Here is a 3,875-nt window from a genome sequence, read left to right as displayed (position 1 = left end):
ATCTAAAGCAAGTATTAAGCAAATAGCTTTACAGATTGGAAAACAACGGTGAAGCATACAGATGACTGAGCTTTGGGAAACTGAGATCTACAGGAGAATGTTCCAAAGGCGTGTCCCAAATCCGGAAGTAGCTGGAGTTGGAAGAAATCATGCCTGTTTGGTATGAGACTGGCTTCCCAGCTAGTGGCTTGATAACAAGCCTGTTGACATAAGTCTGTTGATCAAAGCAGTCCCCTAACTGCCCCAGGCCAGTTCCTGTGCGCCTGCTGGAACCTGGTAGCAGATCCAATAAATACACAAGGTCTGGTCCTCTGTGGGGAGCTACATCCTGGAAGGCTTGTCGTAGGCCAGGGACTACTCCTCTGCTGCCAGAGCCAAACTGGTAGCTGTAGCTTACCAAGAAGACCCCAACAACTCTGTGCTAAAGGACCAGAGAACCAGCCGCAGCCATGAACCTCAGGCCAGGTCTGGAGACCAGTTTAGGTAAGTGGCAATAGAGGGTGTCTGCACCCATCACAAAGGCCAGTGGAAGGAAGTTGGGGATGGTGGGCTTCATTCATTTCCTGTGTTAACCAACCGACAGGAACACAAATTCCTCTGAGTCTGTATTGTGGTTAAGAACACATAGATATGTGTATTACTTGGGTAACAAAAAGAATTACCTTTTTAAGAATACAGGTGGACCCTGGTAATGCTAATGCTCCTCGAAGCTGGCTGTGGACAATATCATGTGGGAAGGGGGAGAGCAGAAGACCCTCGGTTTCCTCATCTGTCAAAGGTGACCAGGGTCTTCCTGTGTTTGAGGACCAATGCACTTCAAGTGTGATTTGTGGATCTTGAACCACAAGGTCCTGGGTTCAAACCTGGCAGCTGTTCCATGGGAAAGAGATGAGGCTGTTGACTTCTGTCAAGATTTAAGGCCTTGGAAACCCTATACAGGGTTTGCTATGAATCCCAACAGACCCAATAGCACTTGACAACACCGGTATCACCTGGGAGCTTGTTAGAAATGCAGATTTTCAGGCCCCACCCTATGTCACTGTATCAGAATCTGCATTTTGAGAAGCACTGAGCTAGTGGACTCTGGGCTCCTGAAGACAGATGACTGATAAAGGGGGAAGCCAGAATTGGAGTTTAGGATTCTCTCATGCTGAAATTCACATAAAAAAGAAAAAAAAAAAAGTTGGTAAATATTATATAATTAAATATATGTCTTCTCAACAACTACTACTGCTACAATGTAGTGGCTTTCATTACATTCTTTAAGTTGTACAACCATTCTCACTAACCTTTCTCAAACCATTCTGCCACTATTAACGTAAACTCAGTGACTTCTAAACAAAAGCCCCCCTTTTCCCTTCCCTCCTATCTCTGGTGGTGGTGTGGTGTTGAGACAGTTCTGACTCGTAGTGGCCCTGAATATGGTTTCCAAGGCTGTAAATCCTTATAGGAGAAGAAAGCCTCATCTCTCTCTCACAGAGCCACTAGAAGATTCGAACTATTGACCTTGTGATTAACAGCCCAATGCATAACCTACTACATACACTTCCAGGGCTCTGTCCTATGCCTGTTTTTGTTGTTAAGTGCTATCAAGTCAGTTCCAACTCATAGCAACCCTGTATAAGGTTTCCAAGGAGTGACTGATGGGTTTGAGCTGCCAACCTTGTGATTCAAGCTGACCTTGCCATCCATTGCTTAGCCTCCTATCCCTGATTGTTGTTATTGTTAAGTGCCATTGTGTCGGTTCCAACTCTTGTATAGAGTTTCCGAGGAGCAGCTGGTGAGCTTGAACGGCTGACCTTGAGGTTCAAATAGACTTTGCAGTCTAGTGCATTAGCCCACAGCACAACACTAGGACTTACTTATTTCATATATGTGAAAGCATGCAATATTTGCCCTTTGTGACCAACCTGTTTCACTCAGCATGTTTTCAAAGTTCATTCCTGTTGTGGTATGCATTAGGACTTCATTTCCTTTATGACTGAGTAATATTTATGGCTGAGTTGTATAAACCACATTTTGTTTATCCATTTTTCTGTCAATAAGCATTTCATGTGTTGTAGTTTTCACTCTTAACCCCAAGTGTCTTCCCAGCTTTGTGTAGGAACCGACATTCAGATAAGCCCACATTGAATGAAAGAACAAATGAATGAATGTAACCATATCTTTGGCTTATGACAACACAAACTTTTGTTCTCTTTCTTGTTTCTAGGAGGAAAGCTGGTCCACCCTCAGAAGCCCATCCCTACAACTCACCTCACCTTTGTTATTGACCTTTCTTGTGGGAGACAGATCTCCCTGGCGACACCCCCAATAAAGCCCCGAGTCCCCAGGTCCTACCGAGAACATGTCACCCCTGCAATGAAGACTCATGTTGTGTTCTGTGGGGAGAACTGGCCCAATCTGACTCAGGTAGCCCCTCTGGGCAAAGGAGACCCTACCCAGGCCAGGGACACCCTGCTACCCTGCAGAGAGATAGGGACCTCAGCTTCCTTGCCAGCCAACTTGCTCTGTCCTCAGGAGGCTTCTAAACCCAAACGGAGTCCCTTAAAGGTCATGCCCACAACGTGTTCAGCATGGGGAACAGTCAAGGGTTCACTCAAAGCTCTCTCCTCTTGTGTGTGCGGACACACTGATTAACTACAAAGTCCAATCTGGAGGAGGATTGGCACACCTGGGTCTCTGCACAGGGATTGCAAGTCCCAGGACTGAGCCCTCTTCAATCTCTGCGGATATTTTAATGTCTGAGCCAAGGAAAGAACATTAGACCCACTAAAGAATGTCTGAAGTAGCCACCAAGAGCTCACTCAAGGATTTCCTCTTTCTCCTTCCTCCTCTTTTTCATTAACCTTTCTTTTTGAGAAAGATGAATTCATCCAAATACTAGCAAAGCATCTTCTATATGCCAGACCCTGGCTGGGAAGGCTAAGGAACATTGTGGCTTTCTTCAAAAGCAGGGGAAGGGAGAGGGAAACAAGCCACCAAAATAAATAAAGATAAGTTTGAACAAAGATGTGAAGTGTTGACATGGTGGACTCTGAGCTCCCGGAAGTCAGATAGCTGGAAGGAATGAAGCGAAGTGCTGTGTGGAGAGTGACTGAGGCTGCATTTGAGCTTAAATTCTATTGCTTTGTAGAAGGTTGTGGTCTACAGTGGGAGTTCTAAACCTATTTTGAGTCTTGACATAGATTCAGAGCCATTTGAGTTCTTTAAGTTACTTATTCAATGCTTGTTGTTGTTAAGTGCCATTGAGTCAGTTCTGAATCATAGCGGCCCCGTATAGGGTTTCCAAGGAGTGGCTGATGATCTTGAACTGCCAACCTTGCAGTTCAAGCCAACCTTGCAGTCCAGCACATTAACCCACAGAACCACACCAGGACTCCTACACTTGCTGGCCATTAGACCAGCAATCTGGCTGGTTATGCTTATATTTAGACAAATGTGGGTGGCGCTAGCCCAAGGAGAAGCAGCTTGCCCTCTGGAAGAGTGGAGTTGAAAGTAGATTAACTAGTCTGCTGAAGGGCTCACACAACCAGGGAACTTGACTGCATGGCTACCAAAAATAGCCAATCAGATGCATGCTATTTAATTAAAGTTAAAGGTTGGAGGTTCTGTTACTATCATGTAACTTTGTGGCTAGGACTCAGGGTGGCATGATTATTTATGTGTCATATCCTGACCACCATGTAACCAGATGGCCAAAGACCCAGAACCAATCCTGTAACCCTTTTAATCTGCAATTTCATATGTAGCTGTAGTACTACCTTCAACATAGATGGATTGATGTTAAGTGCCCTCAAGTTGGTACCCACTCAGTAGTTAGCTGTGGTCTTAATACTTAGATGGATGTGTGTTTTGGTGTTTTTTATGCTTTC

At 44.9% G+C, this 3,875-nt stretch overlaps 1 protein-coding gene across 1 annotated transcript; it reads left to right on the top strand.

The window, feature by feature from the left end:
- The first annotated feature begins 449 nt into the window (after positions 1-449).
- LOC102815353 (chromosome unknown open reading frame, human C1orf64) lies at positions 450-2,640 on the top strand. Its single transcript, XM_006866415.1, has 2 exons — positions 450-483; positions 2,213-2,640. Exons 1-2 carry the CDS (start codon positions 450-452, stop codon positions 2,638-2,640), a joined length of 462 nt encoding a protein of 153 aa, XP_006866477.1.
- The last annotated feature ends 1,235 nt before the right edge of the window (positions 2,641-3,875 follow it).

This window comes from Chrysochloris asiatica, unplaced genomic scaffold (genome assembly GCF_000296735.1).
Source record: "Chrysochloris asiatica unplaced genomic scaffold, ChrAsi1.0 scaffold00090, whole genome shotgun sequence".
Lineage (NCBI taxonomy): Eukaryota > Metazoa > Chordata > Mammalia > Afrosoricida > Chrysochloridae > Chrysochloris > Chrysochloris asiatica.
The sequence above is the reverse complement of the archived record's forward strand: the minus strand, read 5'-3'. Positions and strand labels throughout refer to the sequence as shown.